The sequence below is a fragment of the Cottoperca gobio genome, chromosome 12, assembly GCF_900634415.1.
Source record: "Cottoperca gobio chromosome 12, fCotGob3.1, whole genome shotgun sequence".
Taxonomy (NCBI): Eukaryota; Metazoa; Chordata; class Actinopteri; order Perciformes; family Bovichtidae; genus Cottoperca; species Cottoperca gobio.
In genome coordinates this window covers 14979149-15005262 of record NC_041366.1, presented here as the reverse complement: position 1 = coordinate 15005262, position 26114 = coordinate 14979149, and the positions used below count along the sequence as shown (strand labels likewise).

Sequence of the window (26114 nt, the reverse complement as noted above, 5' to 3'; positions counted from 1 at the left end):
ATCCATTTCCACTCATAGTTTGATGTATGCTTTTTTTCGTGATCAACCACTGACAAAACTTGCCTTACAGTGACGTTAGAACTACGTGACTACGTTGATTTATGTATTGCTTTATGCTGCACCATGCTGAAATCTAAATATTTAAACATGATCGTTTATTTTTTGATGGATTTAGACATAAGGAATATTTTAAGCTCACTTAATATTTGGACAAATTGAACATGGAAATTATGTTGTGGGTACTATTTTCCCTTCTAATGCAGGAAATCAATTATCAATTAACAATATTGTTAATTTATGCTCTGCAATCTCCACAAGAGGCCAGTGTAGACTCAATATATGTTCTTCTGCCTCCTCATCTTAAATTGAATTACATATTTGCATTAGGTGGTGAAGGGGGCTGATTTAATCTAATTTGCATATGCTTTTAGCTAATTACTGGTGTTGTTTTCAAATAGCGGCTGACTGATATCTCACATATGTAATCATTACACCCACTTAAACAAATTACAAATAAAAAATGATGAAAACTAAGTTCAAATTAAAAAGTTTATAATTTAAGCGACTTAAAGCAAACATCAATATTACATTTCAGCCATAGCGCTTCATAAATGTATACAAGACGTAAACATATCATGAAGTTGTGGATATATGAACCCACAGTACATGTATTTCTAAAATGCCACCACTTATGCACGTGAGCCCTGCAGCCTGCAGAAGGAAACTCGACTTATGCCAACACATTTCAGCTCTCGCAGTATCAGTGTGCAACATACAAATACATCAGTTCATACCTTCTCCTCACAGCTACTGCAGATATGAGGTTTTATGAATGTCTTGTCTGGCTGTACATGAGATAGAACATGCATTGTTCTAATGCCCGTGTTATTTATTTGGTCGTTAATATGCACTTTTATGGAGGAAATGTGAATACAAACAAAGCAAGATGTTGCATTGATATTCTGTGGAAGTTGATGTGTGATAATCCATTGCTGAGTCACTGCTTAATCAATAGATGTCTTGTGTAATAAGTGTTATCCATTTGTCATTTTTTGCCACTCTAAGTAGGTTTTTTATGTGATTCTACATATCAGTTTTATGTCTAAATATTGTACAGCAAAGAGCTGGGAATATACTTATTAGACAAAGTAATGTGAACACTATTGCAAAAGCTGCTGTAGAGTTAGCTCATGTTTTTATCTTTATTTAAACAAGAAGTCTTGTATTACAGTAGGTTGAAGACCAAATGACTATATAAAAGGATGTCCATATGTTCCGTCAGTTTCAACATTTAACTGCTGGGAATCCAGTGAGTTTTCCAGACTGTTCCATTTGAATCATTAAATTAATTTGTCAAATGTTTTTTGGCCAAGGCACCTGAACTTTGGCACAGATTTAGTCTCTTTGGAGCTCCGTTAGGTAAGTGGCTTGAAAACTTGCATATCATTGTACTGAGTACTGAATTCTGCACACGGGCACTGAACCTAATACGACACACATTCGTCGCAGTGTTTGTAATTGTTATTAAGCCGTGTTGAAGTTAAATTCCTTATGCATGTGATGTTTATTATGTTGTACCCACACCATGTGTAGTGTCACTAGTAGTAAGAATTAGGCTGTGAACACATCACACAATAACACGAATGTTTAACATTTTTAGTTTGACCACGACGTAGATACATTTGAAAGAGTTACTGCCTATAAGGACACAAGGAGCCTTTATCTATTCATTTAATCCTGTTAAGAGATCATAAAAGTGGGGTTGTTTAACCGACCAGTGGGTGCCGTTTGGTACCCGCTGGAAAAATGGAAGAGGACGTAAAATCCAGTCTGTAATACAAAAAGAGAATACAAATAAAAATGAGAAATTATGCACATCATTTATTATCATTATTCATTCAACATAGCGATGCAAAAAGGACCACTGCAAAGCAGAGTTGTATAGAATGTAGGATCACTTACCGGTATTAGCTAATGCACATCAATAACCTTTAATTAATAACATGGGTATTACAATAAATATTACAATATAAATACCTTCATTTAGAATATTAACAGTCCTTTGTTACACATTTACAATCCCATTTTGCCTATCATGAAACAAATGGAATAGAGAGGATTTGCTAATAACAGCAGTCTAGTCTGATGGCAGGCTTGTCAAGAATAAACTGAATTAAAAATCATTTGGATGTTTTTGATGACTAGGCTGACAATGGCCCTAATCCTACCCGTTCTCAAACACTGACCGAAAATATGTTTTAAATGTTAATATATTTTAGAATCTTCTTTAGCCCAGAACCCACGGGGATGGACAACAACAGATCCACATGTGACTTTAGGCCTCACGCTTGACAAACTATAAGTATTATAAATGATTTCATACTTAGCAGTAAAATTCAAATTGTAAATGTCATATATTCTTTGGAGTCATGATTCACCACAGTTTGCATATTTAGGCTATTTCAGATGTCATACATAATCCTTCATGAGTTTCAGACACACAGTAGGCTATATCATCCTAAATGACAAAATCTATTAAATGTTTTTGCCAAATAACCTCCATAATAAATACACGTAAATGTTTGGCACATTATTTCCTGTAAACAAAGGAAATTCTTTTTTTAATTGAACGTGTTTCTCCATCTGTACAAGAATGAGCGAATCCGTATTTCACCAAAGGAAAGTGTCTTTACAGGATTTAACTGGTTTGACTGGCCGTGTTTACACCCAGGAGTCCAGTGGTGGAGGTTTGTTATCCATGAGGCCCACTGCAGGCCTGCCAGCTCGGATGAAGTGTTTTCTCTCACTTAACGCCTAGGTAAAAGAAATATGCAAACAGAACAGTGTTAGTCAATTTGCATGAAAAACACTGACAAACTACACTAAAAGCACAAGTCACAGGACGGTAATCCTTTTAAACAAAATCCTGTCAAACAACTGTTACCATTTCTGCTTATTCTCCATAAATCTGTACACATAATGTAAATACATTCAGTCGCCTACATTAAAATGGCAGATTACCTGGAGAGTATCTCTTTCAACAACAGGCCCTTTTCCATCTCCAACTCTATCGTTCGGCTCTAAACTGGAATAACCATCTGCGAGGGAAAATTATAAATCACATTAGCAGTGAACAATATGGCAAAGGGTTATTAGCATTTGAGGCTGTGCTGTATAAATGGAGGTTTATTTGACCATTTCACTCAAAGCAAATAATAAAATCATTTATTTTACTGCCGTCTACAGGAGCCTATAAGTCAGTCATCAAACAGCAGCAAAGCCTTACGTTGGAGAAAACGATTCATGAAATACCAGTGAGAGAAAGAGGCACATGCAATCATTTTAAAAAGTTAGTTTAAAACATATTCCCTCCCAAATTCCTATTCCAAAGGGTGTTTAAGTTATGTTCATAATTTATAAAGAAGCTTCAATAGAAAGTCTCTGTTTCGGCGGGAAGCTAGAGGTCACTCTTGACGTGGTAAAGCGGGTGCCCTTTTGGAACAACGTTTAAATGAAATGTGACTGCTGATGCGTGTGCCTGCCCTGCCTCTGGGAGAGCATGTTCGGGCTAATAAGCAACGTCTTTGCACTGATAACCCTGGCAGCACGTCATTGGTTCAAGGCTATGTTTCAGAAGAATACAGTCCGGGACTGAAAATGCCCATTTCTTTGTCCCTGACATGACATGAGCCACAGTATGTTTAAAAGACGTTTGTCTTCCCCTGAGCTAGAGGACACTTTTCTCATTTAGATGGTGGTTTAATAAAACGTTCCTGAGGCCGTGCATGCAATGATTTGCTGACCTTGGTTTTTGTCCATGAGAGGCAAGGTGATGTCATCGCTGCCTTGCTTTCCACTTTTGGATTTTTTTGTCACTCCGGTAGCTGTTGGCTTTAAATGACAAAATAAAACGATTATGTTACTGGATGACAACCAGACCTTTATGCTTTTCTGTTCTAGTTTCATGAAAGGGTATTAAATGGGTTTTGATTAGAATGACTTGTGCCAACACAGACAGTAACGCAACTTTTATTTTTCCGGAGACGATAAGCTTAAATGTAATGATCCGTTTTACACCTCACATAAAAGGGTGTCTTGTGTCCTGGTGCTCAGTGGCTTAAAACCTACTGTGCAAAAGATTCTCTGGGTTCAGATCAAGCCCAAATGTCACTGTTCTCCACTTTTCCTTTTATCTGACAAAACACAGATTTCACAGTTGAACGTATCTCAATTATTTTTCTTATCCATGTTTGACCGCCGTGTTATTTCTCGACTCACATTCCTAATACAAGATATAAAAGGAGTTTGTCATGCCACATCCAGTAACTAATAACAAATACCTTGAAGTGGCTCTTGTTCCAACCTGCCTTGATCAGAGTGTTTCGCAGGTCCTTGTAGGCCCATATTGTCTGGAGCACATGGGAAGCAGCCTTGGTCTCCCGTGCTGATTGGCTGACAACAAATCATTAGACATTGTGGTAAACAACAGAGGACAGCTCTGTGACAATACTGTCACAATGAATAAAATCCATTTCTGATAGCCCTGGGATATGATGCTTATAATATCATGAGATATTGCATCAAGGCTGTGTTTGAAGTATAAACACATATTAAGCAGTGGCAGCAACACATACTTTAATACCAATATAGATTATTCTAATTCTTATTTTGAAGAAATATCTGAGACTTTTACTTAGGATTTCAAATTACAGCCTGACTGTTTATCAAGCTATATCATTACTATTTGATCAATTTTGATTGTCTAGCTTAGTTCAAAATGCAGTATATCATATATACATACATAAATATATTAGATATATATTTAGAAATGTGGGTAAAAGGGATTACATTTACTACTTAAGTACCTTGACTTGTTTATGGCCACCAGTTTCTGCACTGCATGACCCTGTATGAGCGCTCGGGTGTTCTCTGGGCTATCTGTGATGATCTCATGGATGGTGTTCAGAATAGACACCACCGTATCTCCCTCAAGGTTCTTCGCTGGGTGCTGCTGCCCACATGGCAGATTACCAACAAGGTCCCTTAAAGCATAGCTCCCTGTAAGTGACAGTGACACAACGTAGCAACGTTAGTGTGCAAGGGGTGTAGAGCCATGTGGATGCAGATGAAAGTTACAAGTCTGTACCTATTAGGTCTTTATTCCTACGGTCCATCGCCAGGTTGCGAAGAGCAATAGCCACAGCTCGCACCACTTTGTCCGCATCCGAGCGCAGCAGCTCCACCAGGATAGGAAGCCCCTTCTCTTTTCTCACTGTGGCCCGGATGAAGCTGGACCACTACAAGAACAAACACAAAATACAGCCGAGTGATGTTTGGGAGCTTCATACTCCTCTTAACTACTCACTCCTTTCTCCATCTTTCCAAAGCCCCCACAAGTACACTCTATAAGAAATGCCACAAGTAAGAACAAAGTTCTGCCCTCTCAAATGCTCTCTTGTGTATGACGCAACTCGATTTTAAACTCTAAAGGAGTTTAAAACCTTTAATCTGAGCGCTGCCTCAGCGTTGATATTAAATTATAGTGACATTCATTGCGCAGTCAATCTTAGCAAAGCACATTATTTGACAGGCCTATGGATCCACTTGGGGTACATACTGTAGCAGTAAAAGTGATTTTTGATCAGACAGGCTGGTGACAAAGTCAATCAAAAGACTCTAGTTGGATTAAGATGATCAATCCTACATCTCCCTCCTTCTGCACACTTGATGCAGCCTCAGACACATAAAAACAACCAGCATGGAGGCCCCCATTGCCCTTGTTTGACCCTGCACATTGCAGACTGACTTAAAAAAGGTAAATACACCCCTGAATTAAATTGACATGTTATTTATTTATGGTACAGCTCATGTTAAGTCTCTCCTTAAGCTGAAAGCAGAGAGAAATAGTGAGGATGTCATCTAGAGACAAATCCTGGATCGGCACTATAGATGTACGGGGACACTATGACAGCAGCCATGGCAATCTTACTTGGATAAAAGGACCGGGCGAACAAACCGTCGCTTGACATCTACATCGGTTTAAAGTTAAATGTTCCTATTTCCAGCTTTGAATAGACCTTTTTATGTTTGGGATACAAGCTAAAAACCCCTGTGTAAAGGATGTCAGAAATAACTAGCAACTATTCCATCTACTCACAGCCCAGTGTCCCGCAGCGAGGTTCTGCAGCGCCCCTGCGGCCGCCTCCAGGGTGTTGTGGTTGTGACTGCAGGTGAGAAGAGAGAGGTAGAGCCTCACCACCTCGGGCTGATACAGCAGCTCCAGTCCTTTAACAGAAAGGAAGAGAGAGTCAGGGATGACATTTAAGCGGTCGTAAAATACCTATATGATCATCAGCGGCTAAATACTTAAATGATGGCGTTTTATTAAGTCTCTATCTGGGTTAGTTTAGGTCAATAGGTTTAGGTAGGCAGGTCAGTAGAAAAACATGTTGATTAAACATTCATTTAATTAAACTCTACGTAAGAAAATTATAATTCTGTCAAACTCCTTTTTTGTACTGAGCCAGCTGTGGCTGCCGGATGTCTGACGAGTAGTATAAAGCTGACCGAGGACCATAACATGCTTATCATACTGATTTGCATTCACTGGCTGGAGTGTGGGAGGCATGAGCTCAGCTTTGATCTCTGTTCAAACAGCAGCCAGATCCGCATACAGTATTCAGCACTACAGTTCTATTGTAAAAAATAAATTCCCTGTAGTTTCTATACACAGAATGCATTCATGGCTTAAAAACAAACAGCCCATACAGCTCAACATAAGGTAAAAGGTAGTTTAGCAGTAGCAAATCAAAATGTCCGGCAGTGTCTCGAGCAAATTCCAGCGCCTGTCGGAGGAAATGTTCCTCCTCTAGATGTTGCCAGATAAAAATGCCTCTCAGTTGGTGGGTCACTCTGATTTGGTAATGAAACTCTCCTCAAGTGGTGCAGGTGCTGGAGTGTGGCTTTGCATTTAAATGAATTCTATTTCAGGCCATGCCAACGTCCAGCATATAAAGCAAATAAGGTAGCACAGAAAGCAGGTACTGATGCTTCATTATGGTGCTGTGTGATGATGAGTTATGATTGAAGCTCTGCATAATGCATCTACATTTTATACATTAGTAATAAGCCTAATGTATAGCTTGTTTATTTCCAAAAATGTCCCTGCGTCAGTCAGTTAGATTTAAAATGCAATGTTTTATCTGTACACACAGTATATACCTTTCATTTGTTCTGTACGTTTTGGTAAATCCAATGTACCGTATTTTCTGTCCATTAATCCATTTTTCCAACCTGTACATCACAGACACATACATGCACACAAATACAAACACCGATTCTCATTATATCAGTAGACAGACAGATAATGTCAGCAAATGTAATGTGCTATTGACTCACAATATTACAACCGTGAAAATATTCAACAGCAACGAGCAAACTGACCTTGATTGAACCATTCCTCTGATGGATACGGTTAGAGGGGAAAAGAAGAACAATGTCAAAGATTAGATTACGCAGCAGCAGAAAACAGAGCTCCTCCATGCGGCGAGACACTGAGGGACCTGGCAGTATCAGGTTGATCAGAGAGGCATTTGTCAATTTTGTACATTTAGTTGAAAGGTTAGCAGTGGTGAAAAGCCATAAAACCTGTGTCCTGCAGCACAAACTGCTGCAGCCTTTGAGTTACTTTATACCAGCTGTAACTCAAATTGTTACGTATAAGGGGTCATGCATCACAGGTTTAAAAACCTTCTTGCTTGTTACGATGGTGTAAATATCACATAACTGATGTAACAAAGTATAAAAAAGCTTTTTCAAATTTTGGAACCGTGCACAGCTCTTGCAGAACAAAATATATCTTCAGCTCCTGCATGTGCAGGGTTATGAAATATTCAGGGCAGGAAAGGTGAAACTGATGCTCCAGGCCAAGGCTGCACTAGTAGTAGTAGCAATATTTAGCTCGTCAATCCGACTCAAATCTCAAATAGAGCATATTCATCTTATCTCTGGGGTTTTAATTGTCATCTGGAGAAACACTGCGATACAGTAGATGTCCCTACACATGGGTTTTGATGTGTCAGTGAGTAAATGAAGCAACCTGAGAAATGGAATGATAGTTTGTTTTCAATCAGAGCAACCTAAACTGAAATAATACAAGCAGAAATGATTATTGTGATGTCATCATGTTTGACGGGCCTAACAACCTTTGGGTCTTTTCCCTCCAAAACAGTCAGGCTCATTCTTCTTCTTCTGGTGTCCCACTGATCTCATCAGATGATTGCCGTGGGGTTCTTGAAATCGCTCCGCTCCCGGTATCTCTTTGTGAACATGATAGGACAGGTTTCGCAGGATGCACACACAGTTCTCCACTGACTGAATGGAGGACAATTACAGAAGATTTCAATCAGTAAGTTGTACGGCAGTAGGAGTTACAAATGTGCTTACACTGACTGATTTTTCAATATGCCTTTTCAAAATAAAATGTGTTGATGTTTTTTTCTTCTCAGACTTTCCATATATGTCTCAAGTGCAATCTTAAAATGTGATGTTAAGGAAAGAATCAACCCAAACTCCCTATTACAACATACCATTTAATTACCAAAACAAGTAATAGTTCTGCTTAAAATACATTGTGGGTTTCTAAATGTTAGTCAGTGTGGTGACATCACCTTATTGTCAGTGTCCTTGTTGACAACAGCTGACTGAAGGGCATGAAGGAGCGCGTCCACCAGCCCCTCACACTCCCTCAACCTCTGTCGAGCCTCCGCTCCATCAGAGCTGACGTTCCTGCAGAAACAACTTGTTTTTTTTAGCATAGCTGCGAGAAGTCAGTCCATCACGAGTCAGCTTTTGGTAGCTGTTGTCATTTGTTCCATGACAGAAGCAAACGGTTACCTCAGACATCCAGAGGTGTTCTTGAAGACGGTGGTCCACTCGGCACTTAGCAGTTTGGAGGGGTCGGCGGAGTCTCTCCTCCAGCCTGAGTGTGGGATGATGACCTCATCCGTCAGTGTTTGAAGACCGTTGTTGATCACCATCATCTTTAACGGCTCATGTGAGGAGAGGTTCCAGAGAGTGCCTGCAAAGGGAAGAATACAAATGTAGAGATTTTCTTAAAACATTTAAGGATTTCAGTTTTATTGTTCCAGAAAAAGTGAAGAAGTACTGTGTACCTGTGACCAACTCTTTGACCTCCATGCTGCTAGACCTCCTCATTAGTCTGACTAAAGCTTGGATGCCATCACAGTTCTTGATGGCCATTTTGTTATTGTGGTCTTTTCCGTAGGATATGTTGCGTAAAGCACCACAGGCCTTGCGGTGGACCTCAGGCTTAGGGTGATCCAATAATTCCACCAAGCTCGGCACCCCGTTAAGCTGGCGCACCTCCAGTTTGATGCGGTCGTTCTCATAACACAGGTGCTGCAAATAGGCGGCAGCATTGGACTTGACCGGGTCCAATGGGTGGCTGAGCATCGAGATCACCTCATGTAGGTTCGGGTCTCTCCAGCGGGGGTCTCTACGGAGGCTGTCCAGGCTGACCATGCTGCTGCGTTTGTGGGGGAACTGCAGGGTCTGTGCTCGGCACATGGCCTGGAAGAAGGGATTCAGGTTGCCCTCCAGCTGAGCCATGAGGGCGTCATCATAACCGCCTCTGAGGACACAGAGAAAGCCATGCATGCATGTTGGGATCAGGACAAAAACAAATACTGCAGCCCTCATGAATTTGAGGACTTATTAACATTTTGGGAAATACACAAATTAGCTTTACACACTTATACACATATACAGCTAGCAGCTGATTAGCATAGCTTAACCTAAAGAAAAAAGATGCACCTCTAAAGCTCACTAATTGACACGATGTATCCTGTTTGTGTAAAAGCAACACGTTATGGTGTTATAGGGGTTATATGCTGTACTATTTCTTTGAATGACATTGACATTCTAGACTTTCCTCCCAGTGAAAAAGACTCCAGGTGGATCGTGTAACCTTTAGACATAGCCAGGCTAGATGTTTCCTTTCGATTCCACTCCTGGATTTAGTCCTATACTTAACAGACAAATATGAGAGTGGTATCGATCTCCTCATCTAATTATCAGCAAGAAACCGAAAATGAGTATTTCCCAAAATGTCAAACTTTTAAGTTAACTGTATATTCTGCAGGTTGAGAGAAAAAGTTTAATGGCAACTCTTAATGGACTGGGCTTCAGGGAATTTAACAGCATAAGTGAGTTGCTTGTATCTTTTGTGAACAGCTCTGTCACTTTATATGGGATAAGGAAAAGCTTCTGACAGGCAATAACAGGTGAAACCTCCTTATTTATCGACCTTGGAGGAGGCTGCCATTCCTGATTGATACTAGCTGTTACTTAACTGCTTTCCATATGTCTTTCTATTGTCCAGGCTGACTCACAGGACTAAGCTAGAGGTGACTACCAGGTGTCTGCGCAGCTACAAAGTTTGATATATAATTTTCACAGCACGACCTCTGGGGTAAAATAAGCCAGAGTGTTGATTTGTACATTGTTACCACTGCTGCCGTACTATGGCAGTATATAGCACTACACACATACACTTTCTTTAAAATGTTCTTGTTGTAGTTCTGTTGGATTATTTGGCAAAATTGGGACCACACATGGAACATTTCATAGATTATTTAATTTAAAGCTTTAAAAACATATCACTGACATTAATAAGCTTTTAAAATATAACTGATGGAATGACATTTATGAAATCCAGTCAAACTGTAGGTACAGAAGTATCTACCTTACATATATTATTTGTTGTAACAATGTTATAAAAACTTTACTGTTGTACTGCCGTTAGTAATTGATGCTATTAAAAGGTGAATTGGCTTTCTATTGGCTGTCTAGTAGCCTGTGTTAGAGGCGATCTCATTATGAAAAGGGACCTTGTTGATAGTTCTGTGACACAGACTGTGTCCTTTACCTTGTCTGCTTTCTGGCCAAAAAACATTTAATTGGATCAAAGATACCTTGGAAACCACAAACATACTTAAAAACCCATTTACACAGTTTCCCCTGTGGGATCAATAAAGTTCGATCTAATATACCGTCCTCTAACCTGGTTCTCGAGGGCTCCCTGAGGAGCTCCATGGTGGTGATTGGCCTGAACTGCTGGATTCCCCCCAGTGTTGAGTAACTGGCAGACGGGTGGTCAGTCTTCATGTCTAGAGGGTTTTCTCCCCGTTCGCTTTGGCCTTCCTCTTCTGCCTGGCTGCTGAGGCCTGCCGGAGCGTAGCTGTCCCTGAAGAAGGGCAAGGTGCAGTGAGCCCCAGGCTGAAAGTTCTTGGCGGGCCAGTAGCCATGGAGGGTGGTGCGGGACAGGCTTCCATACGCTGGACATAAGTCTCCCCCGATGCCTCTGTAGCTGTCAGGTAGGGTGTACACTCGGCTCTGCCTGTTTGGGATCACCAACTGAGGTTCCTCAGACTGCTGCACCACCTGCGGTTGTGGGGGTGCTGCGGCAGTGGCGCTGCTCGCTGGAACAGACTCCGTGGGGTCAATGTTTGCTTCAGAAATAGGTTGCTTAATAGGAGTGTTATCTTGAACCTCTGGAGTTGATGTGAGATCAGGTGTGTCTGGTGTCCGGAAGTGATCCTGCTGTGTCTCTGAGGATTCTTGGGTCTCAATGGGAACCTGTTCCCCTTCTTGTTCCACAGCCTTGGACTCCTGCAAGGATTGATGCACGACAACTATTATTGCTAAAAACAAATCCAATCAGAAACTCTGTTAGTCTTTAAAATCCAATTTCTCAGAAAGGTCTCAGCCTTCCTCTCTCCATTAAAATGCTACCAAATTGGTGTATTCACAGTTAGAGCAGGAACTATTTGGTCTGAATTTACTTGGAATAGACCAAACATGTTTCTGTAACCTAACATGTGTGTTTGTTCTGTACAGCCCAACCCCAGCTCCTTCCTCATAGCGATGATCAATCCTCAGCATTTCAGCATTTCCCTCGCTTTTTGAGCCACCAGTAAATAATGAATTCTTCTTTCCTGCCAAACAATAATGAATTCATCTCGTTGAAAATGAGTTTGGATTGGACTCTGATGAAACAATTTGAGGTCCAGCCATTGTTTAGAAGCAGGGTAAATTGCAGGAAATTTAATTGTCTGGTTTAGTAAACTGAATTTAGTTTTTAACTCTTTCCAGGCAGAGTGTGAGCAAAACCTCTTATTTTAAGCACAAAAACATGTAAATATGTAGCAACCCAATTAAATAGAACCTTATTGCATTATGTTTCATGGTGTCATTGCCCCCAGAGGGCAATTTCTTTCTCAGCCTGTGAGTGCAAGTGAAACTCAGTGTTACAGACCCGTCTGAGACCAGCCACAAAGAAGGTACCTCAGGTGAAAAGGGACTTTGTGTGTCTGTGTGTTGTCAATTTTCAGAAAAATTCCCTTTACAATGCACATATTTTATCTCTTAAAACACATTTTGTTGATAAAATAATGGATAAAAAAAAGGGGGAAATGGCCTTTATAGGCTAACGATTCAAGTATAGTTGAATTAATTAATAAATACATTGAGAAAAACAGCTGTTTGAAAAACATGCCACATTTAAAAAAATATTTATTATCATGACCAGAAGTTTCTTTTTGCCTTTAAACATTTTTGACTCTGTGCTCTTTGCAATTCAATCAACAACTCAAAAATCAACAAAAGTGTGACCAAACATAAAGTCTTGCACCTCAGTGTCTGTCTGCTGCGGGGTGTCGGTCTCCGTGGAGCTCTCATTGGTCGAGGTCATCACAGAGGCGATGGAGGTGGGCGTGTCCAGTTCGTCATTGACGGATGGGTTGTCCACAGTCACCTCTTTAGCCTCCTGGGACAAAGACAGTGGAGGAGGAGGCCCCTCTGTACTCTGCTCCTAAAGCACACAGACACAAATCAAATTATATTTATATAGCCCAATATCACAAATTACACATTTGTCTTAGTGTGCTTTACACACTGTACAGGTTACGACACCCTCTGTCCTTAGACCCTCGCATCGCACAAGGAAAAACTAAAAAAGAAACCCCATAATTAAAGGGGGGGAAATGGAAGAAACCTCAGGGAGAGCAACTGAGGAAGGATCCCTCTCCCAGGATGGACAGACGTGCAATAGATGTTGTGTGTACAGGATAAACAACATAGTAAAAATACAACATCTATGTGACAGAAATGATGATGTGTTAAAAAAATCTAATAATAAATCCAGGATGATGTCTCCAAAAACATATATATTAACGTGGGCGTCAGGCAGGACCAGAGCAACAGGCGCAGCCACGATTCATGATCCAGACGTAAACTTTAACGGTGGCAACCTGCCACATGAGAGACACAGAACTTGTGTGTATTGTGTGCATAATGTTTCTATTATACACAACGGGGAAGTGATTATGGGGTGGACGACAACATGACACCACACCGTGTCATTAGAGCTGTCTTCAGATGATCAGGGAGCCACACTTAATGAAGGACTGTGAGCTAAGTCAGTGATGAGAGCACATCTCATTCCCCCTCCATTACCCTATCATTTGTACAATTTGAAACATGATCTGTTGAATTCACACTGAAAGATGGCAAAATGCCAAATATGTTTATCTTTATGTTTATGTCTAGGAAAATCTGAGACATTTCCTTTGGCAAATTGGTCAGCTGTAATCGTATCAAGTAATCTATCTATAGGACAACAACACTCAAGCTGGTGCAGGGATCATGTGTAGACAGCAAAACAGACATACGTGTATATAATAAAAGGATGAAAGATGCCAATTACCACTTTTTTAAGTAAGTGGTTGGAGGGTTTCTTCATCCTTTTGTGCAGGCTAGCTTATCTCTATGAAAAAAAGGTAAGAATTGCTTTTCAGTAGGTTATTAATACCACAACAAGTAACAAGTAAGAAATTCTTCATAGAAAGTCCAGTGGTATATTCATGCATGACTGGTTTGTTGATTACAACATTCAGGTTCAATTCCTGTTTGAATTAAAGAGAGCAATTCAGTTATTTCGATATATAAACGTACAAATCCTGACAGACAGACTTTCACAGATCAGACTGCTGTGTGAGACACAAACACTGTAGTGTTTGGTAATAAATCAGGATGGAGTAACGCTGTGTTTTTCTGAAGTATGCATCCGCAGCGTGCTTCTCAGTTACAGATTAGTAGGTCAACGTGACAAATGGGAACATCATACATGAGATGAAACAATACAAACAATATCTGTATTGACCAACATGCCAAAAATATCCAGCAGACCTTTCACTTATTTGCAAAAGCTGGCCATTTCAGAGACATATTTTCATGCTTAAATCTCCACAAACACATGTTGACGTTCCACATTGTGTTACGTAAGCATGTATAAGCGCACTTTGACAAAGTACAGCAAGATTGTAATGGGACTGGATGTGAGCAGTTATTGTCATTCGACTTATTTGGTGTGAGACCAGATTTAACACCACTGACGCTTGAATCAATAACCCAGCAGCTGCACTGGTACAACATGTGGATATTTCTGTCATTTCCACTTGCTTGTTTCAAGTAGAACTTAAAATTCTCTTTTTCTTCTCAACATAATGGGTTTCATCAACCAGAGTGGATTAATTATTCAGCATCTTGGTCTGAGAAAGAACTGGAGGCAGTATTTGACTGTAAACACATTTTATGCTGATTTCAGAACAAACTTCACATTCGTTTCGGCGCGTCTACAAGACTTGGCTTCGCTGCTCTAATGATCTCAATCAATATACGATTATCTGATACACCTTTTTCAGTCCTGAGGGCCTTCTGTTGATTGCAGCAGCAGCAATTTCTCTAAACTCTAGGACAAACGATCACGCAAAGAACCAATCAAAACATTTGATAGTGTAATTAAAAAGGTTTTATTGAGGAGAAAATCAATTCCATTTATAACCCATTTTACTATTAATTCCTTATCCACTCTCTAAATCAATTTTCACTTGAAGAAATATGCGTATAATTTCACCGGATATGTATCACTCGATAGATATCACTCAGAGATAAAACATTTTTATTTTTTTAAAAGCTTTTTAAATTTCCCTAAACTCTCTTTTTTTTCTGAGGCTGCGGCATTAAACTGAACAAGTGCTGAAACTCAACTCCACTGCATTAAATCAGGCTGCAGAGATCAGCTGACTGGATTGTGGAGGGAGAGGGCTTGATTCGCTTTTCAAACACCAAAAAATAAAAAAACACAAGAGCCCCTCATATCCACGGACAAAATATGTCGGCGGGGGAGGAGATGAAAGGGTCACACGGGAGAAAATTGGCAGTAGGGAGATGATCCTGGGTTGAACACCTCTGGGGGAGGCTGATTGGATATTGTTCAGAAACACTAAATGTACGCCCGGGCCAAAAGACGGACAGGGTACTACTGTTGTCTACAGACAGCTTGATTGCATATTTGGAGGACGATAATAGGCTGGAGAGAGGCCCGAGTGCTGTCCCCGTCTGATTCAAGCTCCAGGGAAGGCCAGGCCGCTGTGAGTCAAAGCTCATTTAAATAACTCACTGCACCATCACTAACAAAGCGTGCACCCAGAGCCAAATAGGTCGAGATGACGATTCTGAATCTGACTTAAGCTTTAAAAAAAAAAAGAAGTATGGTATATAGATGTTAGGTGCAGTGATGCAGGAGACAGAATGGCTAGATTAGCATCTTGTTCCCATCAACTCTCAGTATTGAGGCCAGCTGCAGCCAGGGTACTATTTTTTGGGAGATACAGATCTAATGCTGAGTAAATTCAGATTGTGGTGACCAGCTCAAGGGCACAACAGACACAAGCCAAAATTCAAACTCCAAATCCAAATTTGAAAAAAAAAACGAGCACTCTCGATTGCAATTGAATCAGCGGGGCAAAGTCATTTTGTAGTGATCAAACTTAGAATAAATGAGCTTTAACAGGCAGTTTGTCTTTTTCAAACTGTGGGATTGAAAGAGTAATGCTTCCAGTGGATAATAAAACATGACATCTGCCCACTGATGTCAGAAGACATTAGTCACAAGTTTGTCACAACTCATATGCCCTCCACTATCTGTTGAATCAGTGATGCTCATATTGGTTGATGTAAATCTTGTGTCACTGTACATTGTGATTCAAAATGGCACTGAAATGACCCATTTACTAAAAGGATTATTCTTATTCAAGACTTGTTTCCTGCAGATATCCAATTGTCCATTATGCAATACTTCTTGTTTAGTCAGAATTCAACCAGACAAGTCTACTTAGAGAAAATACTGATTGAAAATGACAGTCCTCCCGAAAAAAAGAAAGGAAGGATATTTATTCTCAAAGTTTCTATTTGGAGCCTCTTTTCAGCCCTCTGATCCTCAAATAGTTAAATGCTGCATGGTCAGATTTAATGTCTCTCTGATACATCATGGCAATACACTTACCAGAGTGTGTGCAGCATTCCCCCCGTGGAGGGACAACCTCCCCTTATAATGCAATCAAACATTATCCCCCTTATAAGCTTGCCTATGCATTTGCACACATGCACGGCCATGCGCGTGCACACAAACACACACACACACACACACACACACACACACACACACACACACACACTTGATGAAGATGTTAGCATCATGTCCCCCTGCACACAAGGAGACTGCACCGAACAGCAGTGAGAGCCAAGGAGATTAAGCGATTGATGCCTCCTTCATTCATCATGACAGAGGCTGAATGCAAAGCTGTGGAGGGCTATAGTTCTCTGCAGAAAGAGAAAAAAAACTGACAGGCAAAAAAAGAGGGAGGGTACAGAGCAAATAGAGCCATTCCACCACACACTTACCTCTTTTACTTCAGCAGGCATTGCCAAATCTTCTCTGCTTCCCCACAAATGATGAACAAGATCCCAGTGTCCCCCAGTGAGACGTCTGTTTCTCTGCCTCCGCTGAATTTTTGCCTTGACTCTTCCTATGAGCATTTGTGGCAGTTCAAACATGAGCAGCCATCCTTCCTCCCAGCTTTCACGAACACACGTCCGCTCTCTCCCTTTTTGTCTCCCTCCCTCTCTCACTGCCTCTATTTTCTCTTTCTCTCACAAACACACACTAGACGCACCATGCACACATTTGCTCAACACAGATGTCCACACACACACTGAGAAGCAATAAACGGCGGGCTCTCTCTCATTACTGCACTCCTCCTCTGATCTGTGCTGCAGTTAATGTGTGCGCTATTACTAAGGTGCTGAATCAACTCTGTGATGCTGAGCCTGTGAATGGCTTAGGTAAGTGCAGAGCCCTGCAATCCCTGTGCACTACCCATATTTTCTGGCAGCCTTGGTGCGCAGGCAGAGCACACACACATGCAAGCACACACACACACGCCATTCCCTGTGGGCTCACAAGCAGATGCAGCTGGAGCAGCCCGCACTAGTTTGGTCCTGTGTCACCCATGTGCAGCATAAATAAAGGGCAAGGGATGGGAAGGTGCATAACCGCTGTATGCAGCACCAGGCACACACACACTCCATACTGAAGCAGCTTTGTTCTGCAAACTGTACCAAACAAATCAAACCCCTTTTTCACCACCCATCCATATCTGCCAACCCATCTTCACACCTCCTGCGTTGTTATTCGGTACAAGCATAGGAATTAAACTAAAGAATGTGTATTCATTTAAAAACAGGGGGTTGGTAGGTAAGTGCTCCATCTGTTTTTTAGATGTCGTCATTATAACATTTTGAACACTCACTGTGGTTGTTTTTTCCTGCCTCTTTTTGATGAAGTAGGTATTCTTTAAAAACATGAGTCTAAGATGAGGTGAAGTGTTCTGAAACAATCACAGTTGATGAACTGAGATCCACTTGACTTGATATGCTATCATCCACAGAGCAGTGCTATCACTCAGCTGTGTTTCATACTGATTTAAGAGCACCCCTTTGATATCATTAATCCTAGAGCATTTAGAGATCTCCTCCTTGGCTGCTATTCTTTCATCTCAGTTTGTCTAAACGTTGCCAATAGACTGCAGTTTGTCATTTTTGTAACGGAAACCTTTGCATTTTTAAAGGTCCGTTTCATTAAACCCCTTGGCTCAGTCAGCCTTTTCTCATTTTCATCCCTTGTTGGTAATATCTTTTACCTTATGATTCCTCCTTGATAATATTTTAGAATATACACATCAGTACAGTCACAACAGAAACGGGTGAAGTTACACTTTAAAAAAAAAAGAACCTTAAATTATTTTTTTCCCCGCCAGACATCAAAAGATTAGTGATACATTTCACTCTCATAGCTTCAAACCTTGGCTAATAAAACAAAACAAAAAACAATTATTGTGTATGCAGCACTAAAATAGTTTGGCCTATTTGAAGCTAATGTATTTGCAAGATTCTTGCTGTTCTGAGATCGTATCCTCGTGGTTGTTTGCACTTGTTGTAAGTTCCTTTGGACAAACGTATCAGCTAAATGTAATGTAATGTACATTACATCAGTTAAAAAGCTCCCTCGAAGTGAAAAGCTATCATTTGAGACATCCTTTAATTGAAAATAGTGAAATCAAAGCAACATTCAGGAAACAGTTTTCACATTAGAAAGATTTACTGACATGGGAACAGGGATCCATTTGTTCCAGGAATGATTACTGCTGTTCACTGCTCTCCTAGCGCTTCATATGCACACCTGAAGCCATCAAATGGAAAAGCAAAACAACATGAAATGTCTTAATGGTTTTGGGTCACTGACAGAGAGCAGAGTAGCTTTATCACACTAGGTAGCCTTGTTTTTTTCCCCCATTCGATTTTATTTAGAAATCTCAAATCACAGATAAAAACATTATTATTAGGATTTTTATTTAATTTTTTGTTTTAAGCACTCAAGCCTCTGGTTTGCACTTCAATCAACCAGCACGCTCAAAATGAGCATGTTCACATTTGCTAATTAGCACTAAGCACAAAGTAGAACTGAGGCTAATGGGATTGTCATTAGCTTTGCAGGTATTTGTTCATAAAGCAAAGCATTAAGTAAGCTATTCACAGGGGCGCAACACGAAAAGTCAGAGAATTAGCATTACAGTTTATCCTGAAGGGAGCATGAATGTGTGTTATACATTTCATGAAAAAGCATTTAATAGTCAACCTACTGGTGATACTAGACGAAAAGTCAGAGGATCGGAAAAAGTGATTGGAATTCATCCTCTGGCGAACATGAATGTCTACAAAATCAGACAATCAATCTGATAGTTGCTGAGGTATTGGTCTGGATCAAAATGGTGAACCAACATGACATTGTCATCCACTGAGCCATGCTGCAAGCATATGGCTAAAACAAGGGGAAACACTTTGGCATAAAGTTACGTATGAACAAAAGGGAAGAACAAATCTGTTGAAGGATATGGAACCATTACTCCAAAAAGGAATTACATCATTTGGTGTTTTTAATGGTTGCGATGTAAAATGTGCACATGTTTGGACTAATTATATAATAATATAGCCTCTGGCTTTTCCAATATATAATCAAATGTATTTTTGCTTTTTAGCATTTTGTACATTCTCAACGGTCACTGTGAAAAAAACTGTAGCCTATGTAAGATGAAGGAAGCAAGCTCAATCATTTCTGTCTGAAATGGTAAACATTTACATTGTATAACCTTCCTCTCCCCATAACTTTGGATGAGTCCACCAAACAAAAAGAAAAAAAGAAACCCACACAGGTGATTAGGAGTCAGTGCGAGATAGCGGGGGAATGGCACCTTAGCGCAAGAGCTGGAAATGTCACTCTTGATGGATGAGACCTTTTCATATTTAAAATGAATTATACTGGAGTTATTGACATTCCCTTAGGTTGTCAAATTTTGAAAATTACTTTGAGTTTAATGCACTTAATGTTTCAAAATGTCAGCCGTTTCATTCATTAAGAGCCTCTTTCGATCTGGCAATCTTTACCTGATACCACCTCACATGCATGCTCCTCTTACTGCAACACATTGCTCACACACAGAGATGAGACAGGTTAAACAAGTCTAAAACACAACTTTTTCCCTCAAGGACTTTCATTGTATTTCATTTCTGCAGGCTGAATAGAGACACTGCTTCATTGTTGGGACGACAGCGAGGGCTGCTGTGACAGAGAGTCTGTATCCACCCGATACACACACACACACACACACACACATCTCCGTGTGTGTCAGTGTGTCTTGCCTGTAGGCGCTGTCATTTTCACTGAATTGCTTTTAACTTCCAGACATTTGCATGAGCCAGCAGTAACGTTAAGTGGGCCTTCTGGATTTAAACCCCCTAAAGACCGTTTACTCTCCATCACCCATGTGTGCCCACACAACACACCAATTGCCTTATTGGACTCCTAGATGCAATGTCCATCACCTACTTTGAGACCCATCTCCTTTGGGTCTGCCACATGTATAATTACCATACATAGATGTCATTAAACTTCAATCGTTTCCTTCAATTACATCATGCGTCAGCTATAAACATCTCACTGCCTTTATTTCAGTTGCCATATTGTCTGCCTAGCATCCCTGGGAATTACATTTATAAAAAAATTCAGTCCCATTCAGTGTAAACATTTTTATATATATATATATATATATATATATATATATATATATATATATATATATATATATATATATATATATATATATATATATATATATATATATATATATATATATATATATATATATATATATATATATATAGCTGCTCATTCAAGGTTAAATTATTGTCATTCTACAACACAGTGTTGCACAACAAAATGCAAAGTCCCTTTATGTCCCCACCCCCCCATCACCTGTGCATCCATCGTACTTCGTGAAGCCAAGCATTCGTGCATCCTTTTGTCACGCCACAATCTTACATATTTGTTCAACTACATATAGATCTGCTGAATGAAATAACAGTTACGTGTTGTTCATGCTCATCAAACTGTCTCATATCCACCCAGGGTCTGTGGACGGAGGTGGAAAACTGCAGTCGTACCAGGACTCACTGTAGGATGAAACTGATGATTCAACATGACTTTGTATTCAATGAGATTACTTTACACTTTAAGGGGTTTCAGCTGACTTAATTCATCCCAGGAACACATCTTACACCATAACAGAGCTCTAGAATCTGCGACACATGTAGATATCAAGCATGAGTTGTAGTTGCCGGAGGGGGAGCGCCTTTTCATTTAGTTTTTTTTTTAAATATCCTCATGTACCTTCTGTGACATTTGTTTTGCTCTCTCCCTCCTTTTCCCTCCGTTATCTTTATAACGTGTGCAGTGTTGTTCAACTGCAATGCTATTCTTAAGGAAAGTGTAGCTTATTGCCTTGTTTGAGTCCATGCACCTAAGAAATGTTCTTGACTGAAGAAAAACAATACAGAAGATTTCAGTGAAGATAACATTTGTCACACATCAAATGCTCTTCTTTTTTTTTTTTTTTACTTGCTGACAACAGGAAATGTGAAACTCGCATGACTGGAGACATTTTTTCAAAGTTTTTTTTGTATGTTCTCCAACAATCTACCTGGAAACCTATCATACAACAGGCATGTGGCTTTTCTGAAGCCTGTAATTTATTCTCAGCTCCTATTGCCTGGCCTGATACCACTCACACACTCACACACACACTTTTCTCTATGTGAACAGCCAGAATAAATCCTGTTCTACAGAGTACGTATATTGATGAATTGAAAGTGCAAGATAGGCACACATTTCTGCAACAACACCACAGCGTTATGCGTATAGGCTGTTTTGTTGCAGCTGTCAGCGCCACAATAACTGGATTGTAAATTGGTAGAACCATGTGACAGAGATGAATATAATTATTGCTGCCCATTATCTAAAACACAGTCACCAAACACCCACACAGGAAAAGACATATTACATTTTAGCTTATATGGTGCTGAATGAATAAATGCCCACGCAGTCTTTTGTCTCAGCGGGGAATTTCACATCCTTTTCCTGTGTATTCTGAAACGCAGAGGTGCAGTCAGAGCAAATTGTTGTCCTAATTAAAACCCAAACTGCCCACCTTTGCTCTGTTCAGGCTGGCATATGGAGCTGAGGCTAATTCAATTTAAGGTGGAGACAAAACAATCAAGAGGAAACAAAAGTATAGGAAAATCAGTCCCAGCAGTGTGTTGAATGTGGCTTGTATTTCAGATGGAGCCATCACACACGGTGCATAATAACACTGGAAACACTAGAAAAAGGTCATCAAATTGGGCTTCAGAAGAGAAAGGTCACGTCTTATTTTCATATTCAAATATTCAAAAAGGAGGATCTAAACATATAAGCAACATCAATTTGCAGAAAGTTAACCTGAAATCTGTGTACATTCTGCCACTTCTGGAAAGGATCCAGTCAGATTGAGAGTTTGTACTCAGACTATAAATGACAAAGCAACACCCGACGTCCTGACTTTCACATCGACTTACTGCTGCACCCCCTTGGTGAGCTTTAGGAACAGCATCAGCCAACAGTCAGGATCACCCATACAGAAGAACAACTTCTCCTGAGGCGGCTCTACAATACATCCCATTATTTGATAAATAATGTAAATATTATAGAATATGCCCCCGCCTCGAAGGGAGAAACAATCCATGGTGCTATTAATCCAACTTGCCTTTGTGAAGTGTGACTGCAGCAAGTGCTTAATCACACCAACGGAGAGCCTAGGGAGGAAATGAAATGCATCGGTGGCACTGCAGCTGAAAATGACAATCAGCCAGTTCAGCGATGCCTCTGATGATCAGGCATATCAATGAGCTGAGAGAAAGAGACAGAGAGGGCGAGAGACACCCGCTGCTACAGAGAGTCAGCCGCACAAATGTAGGTCAGTCTGCAGCATCTCTACAAGTATCATAAAAGATTTAGGTGACTTGAAAATTGATCAAAAGGAAATTAACTCAAGTCAAGAGTCCATAGTCCTCAGATAAAGCCTCACAATGATTTGCACTTTTTTATTATTGCCCTGCTTATCATATTATCATGCAAGAAGAACCATGGCAACACAGAAATAACTGTGACAGAGAAAGAAAAAAATGAATATGATTGAGCAATTGGACGGTAATCACTTATTATGTTATTACTATTAGGTTTAATTTGTGAAATCACAACCCTTTTGGCGATCTCCATGTCTAGAATGAGGATGATTAGTTTCAGGTAGCTTAAGGATAAAGGCTTGTTTAATAAGAATGTTACGTCTATGTAATTTTATGCGTGGGTTTAAAAGGGTCAGTTCACCCAAATTACAATAAACTTTAGTGCCATTTAGACATTCTGATAGTTGTGGTTTTACGAGGTTTGGAGAGGTAATATTCCTCACACTGGTGAAGAGTGCTGTCTTTATTGTGTGTAGGCCTACAGGTGGGCATTTTCTTTTTTTAATACGAAATTCATACTTACATTATCTCTCGTTAGAAGATACTCACTTAATTTGTCTAACACAGACGGATAAAACCTCCTATTTGCTATTGGCTGAATATTTTAAAGCATTTTTACACAAAAGATTTTACCACTAGAAGAGATTAACAGACCAATTGAAGTCTAACTAAATAAAATAGGTTTTGTTATCGTCTGCTACAGCATACTGCTCTAATGTGCTCTTATCAATTCACAAACATGTGTTCCCATATCAGCAATAAATCAAATTAATTATTTTTGTTTAATAATGGCTAACCCTAGTTTAATTAATTCGCCGGAATACCATTAGGTAAACATCTATGTCCATAGCTTTGCTGCTCGGGTCTCCTTCTTATCTAACGTAGACATGAACACACGCACCTGCACCTAGCTTGTTGAACGTGCCACCACACACACACGTGCTAGCGTCCGCGTGCAGAATAGTTAGCTAATTGGCTGCCCAGCTGCAGCTCATTAAACACCATACAAATGTATCTGCGGGTAACATCTCGGTCCATTGCCCATGACTTGTGTAAGGGAGAGTCAAGTGTGTTTACTTTCTCTGACAGGAGCTCAGACCTGCCAGCTGCTGTCAATCAACCACTGGCACGCCCCTCCACTTCGCCAAAGACCCATTTTCTTACTTGTCATTGTTCAGCTGGACTTTAAGGAATGTTTAAGGTTTATAATGAAATATATTTTATATATATTACCATAGCATCATACTTTCAGCTTGAGACAAATGTAGAGAGTGAGGCAACCATTTTCTTCTTGCACAAATTTGTTATGGAGACACATTTTTAAAATAGCCTGATGTAAGACAGAGGGCTTCTCAGATATCACATTCTGCACAGAATACTTTTGATCCACTGCTGTAAATCAACAACGTGCATTACCATTTTACCCTCTGCTACAGACACTGGGATTGGTAAAAAATGGAGCAGGAACAGAACATCTAAATGTGTATCCTGACATAGAATGATTTCAACAATATTATCTTGTGCAATAATATGGATGTGAACGCTGAATCGTAGAAGGTTCGATTGTGTTGAATTTGAAATAGTAGAGTTCAACATTTCATCACCATTACTTCCCTGAGACAAACAACAACTTACCTTACAAGAAAATAATAGAGACTACAGAGACGGCAAACTGTGAAGGAGAGCATGATTGTAATGTGTTCTTTTCTGTTATTGTGTCTTGTTAGTTTCTGTTATAATGGGATTGTGATGTGCTTTTTGACCAAAAGGAAACTCATTAGTACTTTCCAAACTGAGTCGGAGCCATATGGGCAGTTAAAGTGTTGTCTTTTTGGTGTAATTGATTTTGTTGTTGTTGTTTTCGGCACAGACATTGGAGGTAGAAAAGCTTTCTGTCTTACTTATGTTTACATGACTTGAAAAGTCTTATAGGTCTAGTCTTGTCTTATGTGTGTGGCCCCCCTCTAGGTCTTTTTTATTTTTTTGAGCTGTGGGTATTTCTATAAAGACGGGCATTTCAAACAGCTGTAGCTTAGACTATGATTGCAGCGGTTTGTGGTCGATGCTGCATACATTTCCCTGTAAAAAGAAAATAATAGATTAGAAATAAAACACTTGAGCTACGGCTCACAGACATTTGAGTAGAGGACATCAATGACTCATATAAATTGAAGCTTGTTCACATGCCTCTTGGGCTTTAATGATGCTTTAGGTCCTGATATTTTCCTCATTTCTCTCCTCTGAATTCCTTTCTGTCATTTGCACAATCTCTTGAGTGAAAAGACTGTGTAATATAATCAGCATCTTGTTAGACTTTTTTTTGGCAAGAACAAATGCTCCGATGAGTCCAGAACAATGTTGTTTACACTTACACTTGTTATTCTCTGGCACTCGTAACTGAGGGGCTTTTTCTATTCATGCTCCACATCTTTTGTTGTTGTCAGGTCTTTAACTAAGCGTGAACAAGTGAGTTGTTTGTACATCACTGAATTTACCGGTTCTGGTGTGAGATCTGTCAGTTATTCAGCTGCGTTGTGAATTCCTGCCAACGGTTTAAATCACTCAATCCTTTCAAGCTTTCCTGTTGTCAAATCTGCACCTGCTACAAGGTCAAGTGCAACAATAATTCACATGAAAAGCTTCTACCTCCAAGTGTCAAGCCTCGTCATGTATTGCCTAAACAATAATGTGTGATTGTCTATCATGGCTCAAGGTAATAAAAGGTTCTGCCACAAAGACCCTGAATGACTCACGAGCCTCTAGACGTCCCGAGACTGTTTGCCAGCCAGAAGAGCAGACAATTGAAGCAGTCTGAAAAAGAAACATGTAAAATAAGTCACTGGATTTCTCATCGGACTGAAACATGAAAAACCACTTCACACTGATGTTTTTTTCTCTTGTAGTTTAAATGAAAAAAGGCCGAACGAGATTTCTGCCTTATGTTCTTTATGTTATTCTTGAGTTTTCTTATTATTTTTTAATGTGAACCACCTGTAGTGATAATAAATTGCTGTGTGAAACGGACCTTTTAGAAAATAGGGCACACTATCGAGCCTCCCCCGGACTTTTCCATTACTTGTAGCCCTCGACGACACGCTGTTTTCTGACATTTTACACACAATAGCATCATCTACTGGATCTGACTGCCTTTCCAACGTCACAACAACTTCTGAAACTGTTCACTAGAGGGCGCCATACACAACTTCAATGCAGAAACTGGCATTTCAGAAGCAGTGTTC

General features: G+C 40.0%; 1 protein-coding gene across 5 annotated transcripts; it reads right to left on the bottom strand.

Moving 5' to 3' along the window:
* Positions 1-1972: 1972 nt before the first annotated feature.
* arvcfa (ARVCF delta catenin family member a) lies at positions 1973-23908 on the bottom strand. Of its 5 annotated transcripts, none has more exons than XM_029445245.1 (16): positions 23777-23908; positions 12713-12892; positions 11084-11691; positions 9174-9652; positions 8896-9079; positions 8670-8787; positions 8205-8373; positions 7444-7461; positions 7222-7293; positions 6158-6285; positions 5147-5297; positions 4866-5058; positions 4341-4452; positions 3804-3891; positions 3022-3098; positions 1973-2814 (listed from the first exon to the last, which is right to left on the bottom strand). In XM_029445245.1, exons 2-16 carry the CDS (start codon positions 12770-12772, stop codon positions 2722-2724), a joined length of 2550 nt encoding a protein of 849 aa, XP_029301105.1. In that variant the 5' UTR covers positions 12773-12892; positions 23777-23908; the 3' UTR covers positions 1973-2721. The 5 variants fall into 5 exon arrangements, with proteins under 5 accessions (XP_029301105.1, XP_029301100.1, XP_029301104.1 ...); XM_029445240.1 differs by lacking the exon at positions 23777-23908 and adding an exon at positions 16825-17241; XM_029445244.1 differs by lacking the exon at positions 23777-23908 and adding an exon at positions 13787-13847.
* Between the last annotated feature and the right edge of the window lie 2206 nt (positions 23909-26114).